The 2,524-nt window shown below is 43.4% G+C and overlaps 1 protein-coding gene across 1 annotated transcript in view; it reads right to left on the bottom strand.

Moving 5' to 3' along the window:
• Nucleotides 1-2,146, bottom strand: part of LOTGIDRAFT_164119 (hypothetical protein) — a gene marked incomplete at both ends in the record, with an annotated part of 16,461 nt that extends 14,315 nt beyond the window's left edge. The window contains one exon of the mRNA XM_009060605.1: nucleotides 1,292-2,146. Coding sequence (XP_009058853.1) covers nucleotides 1,292-2,146 — 855 coding nt within the window. The remainder of the gene's footprint in view (nucleotides 1-1,291) is intronic.
• Between the last annotated feature and the right edge of the window lie 378 nt (nucleotides 2,147-2,524).

Raw genomic sequence — 2,524 nt, 5'->3', positions numbered from 1 at the left:
TTTCTATTAAAAGCTTTACGAACTGCCGTTAAACCAGTAGTGTTATCGATATTGGTATACATAGAAGAAACGTCGATAGAAATTAAAATAGCATTAGAGGGAACTCGAAGATTTTTTATTTTATTGACAAAATCGGTTGTGTCTTTAAGGTAGGCGCGATGTTGGCATGCTAGAGGTAGTAAGAAATGATCAATGTATTCTGACACTGCATATGACTCACTACCACAGTCAGATATAATCGGGCGGCCTTTAGGGATTTTATTCGAGATAAACCACTCCTTGGTTGGATTCTTATGGATTTTAGGCAAAGTGTACAAATGTCTCTCGCGACAATCAGGTTTGGCAGACAGATAGTCATATTGTTTCTGTTTGAGATAACTAGTTTTGACTAAATCGGCAAGAATATTATTAATCATGTTAGCAGTTTCTTTGAAAATTGGTTTCGGTAAAATGGCATAATGTTTAGGATTATTCAGTTGATTCTCTGCTTCTGAAACGTAATCTTCCCTATTCAGAATGACACAACATGAACCTTTGTCACTCTTTTTAATAACAATGCTATCGTCTTTCTTAAGTAAGTTTAACGCTTCACGTTCCACTCGTGTGAGATTAGGCTTTTCGTGTGTTATGGAAAGGTTCATTGTTTGGCTATTCATACTAGCAAATGCTTTCAATATTTCAGGATGGATGGCGGCCTGAGGGGGTGTCCACGTGAATTTAGGAATAAACATTGTTCTAGCACCACGTGGGGGGTGGTTTCGAAAAAAATATGTGCAGCTAAGATTTCGTTGAAATCGTTCAATGGATGGTCGGAGATAATTCAAGTTAGCTATCTTTGGTGTGGGAATAAACTTAAGTCCACGGTCTAAGATTGAATGCTGAAGGGGTGTGAGAATTTTGCGGCTCAAGTTAACTACAGTTTGGCCTAGCGGTGGCCTCTCAGTATTTTTATCCCCAGTAATTAGTTTAAAGACTTACTCGATGCTTGAAGCTGGTGTATCCAAAACAAATAAATGCTGTTTGCTGTTTCTGGAGACCAATGAAGATTATCAACTGTTTCGAATTCTTCTTCGTAGGGTGGTAAGATTGTTGCGCTGTTGATACTGGACTCCATCATCATGTTGTTGAGGGTGCTGAGGTTCTGTTGTGCTTTCTTCGAGATTTTATTTGAAATGGGTATACATGTGAAGAGGATCTTGGAGTTTGGGAAGGTTTTGTTGGCTGTGGCGATTAATTTCTGGGCTTGGTTAAAGGAGGTCTTTGGTATCTGATCACGGTGGTTGAGGCCTACATGAAGAATAATGGTAGTAGGTTTGGGATCATGGTCGTATGATTCCAGGATTGACTGTATGTGATGGATTTGGGCACCGGGGTAAGAATGTATTTCGGTGTCTGAACTGGTTTTGGTAATTCGATTCAGGTTAGATGATCCAATTATTAAGGTTGATTTCTTTAGAGCAGGTAGTTTCCATAATGATTTGTCCTTGGTTTGGTGATAGTACGGTGTGATTGGTACTGGTTTGGTAGTTGTTAGAATTGTAGCATTGGGAACGGACTGGGATCTGGTTCGAGGAGGGGAAGGTCTGGATACATGTCTCGACTTGGATGGAGACTGAGGGGTGGTTTGTTGGTCCAAAAACGCACAGAAGGAAGAAAGGTTGGCGGATCCTGGATCACGTGGTGAAGATTCAGATGGTGTGGAAGGGGAAGACGAGTCTGAAAGTGAAAAGAGAAGGGGTGTGCCCTCTCTACGAGAGCGTTTACCTATGTCTGCTGGACTAGGGGTAGGTGAACTTCGGGCTCGTTTAGGGGTTTGGTTCGGCAGCGTGGTAGCTCTAGATGGTGCAGGTGTAGTGTCCATTTCAGTTGGTAGAGATGTGGTTACTCTGGTTTTTGTTTCGTTGATTGTTTGGTAGAATTTGGAAATTACAGCTTGAGTGAGACGTTTCCCATAGGAGCGACGGGCCCAGGACAGGGCATGAGAAACGATGCGGTCGACGGCAGGTGATGATAAAGACTTGGTACGAATGGTGGCCAGCTTCTCTTGAAGTGTGGTTTGGTAATGGTCGATCAGGACCTGCGTAACCTTACAGAGCCATGTCCGATTGAGGGATCTAATATTCGCGTCGACAGCTGATGTTTTCATTGCTGGACGGATAAAACTATCCAACTCAGAGACTTTGCGTTTGAAGGTAAACGCTGGTTGGCCTTGCTGTTGAAGGGTAAGGATTGCCAAATGATGGAGGCACTGCAAAACTTGGAAGAACACCTTCACAAAGGGTTCTTCCTCCTTATGAGTGGGGACTGGTTGGCGTCGGTGGGCTGGTAGTCGTTTCTGTTGTTGGTCAGGTCGATGGTTACCTCTTGATTGGTAGGCTGTGTTGTAGGTAGGTCGGCGATGGGGTGGGATATAGCTGGATGGGTTGGTTGGTGGTCGGCGATTGGTAGGTGGTAGAGGTCGATGGAAGACAGGGCCGTTGTAGGGTACGTGATATTGGTTTGGTTGACGATTAGTGTTTCTATT

This window comes from Lottia gigantea (genome assembly GCF_000327385.1).
Source record: "Lottia gigantea unplaced genomic scaffold LOTGIsca_43, whole genome shotgun sequence".
NCBI lineage: Eukaryota > Metazoa > Mollusca > Gastropoda > Lottiidae > Lottia > Lottia gigantea.
The sequence above is the reverse complement of the archived record's forward strand: the minus strand, read 5'-3'. Positions and strand labels throughout refer to the sequence as shown.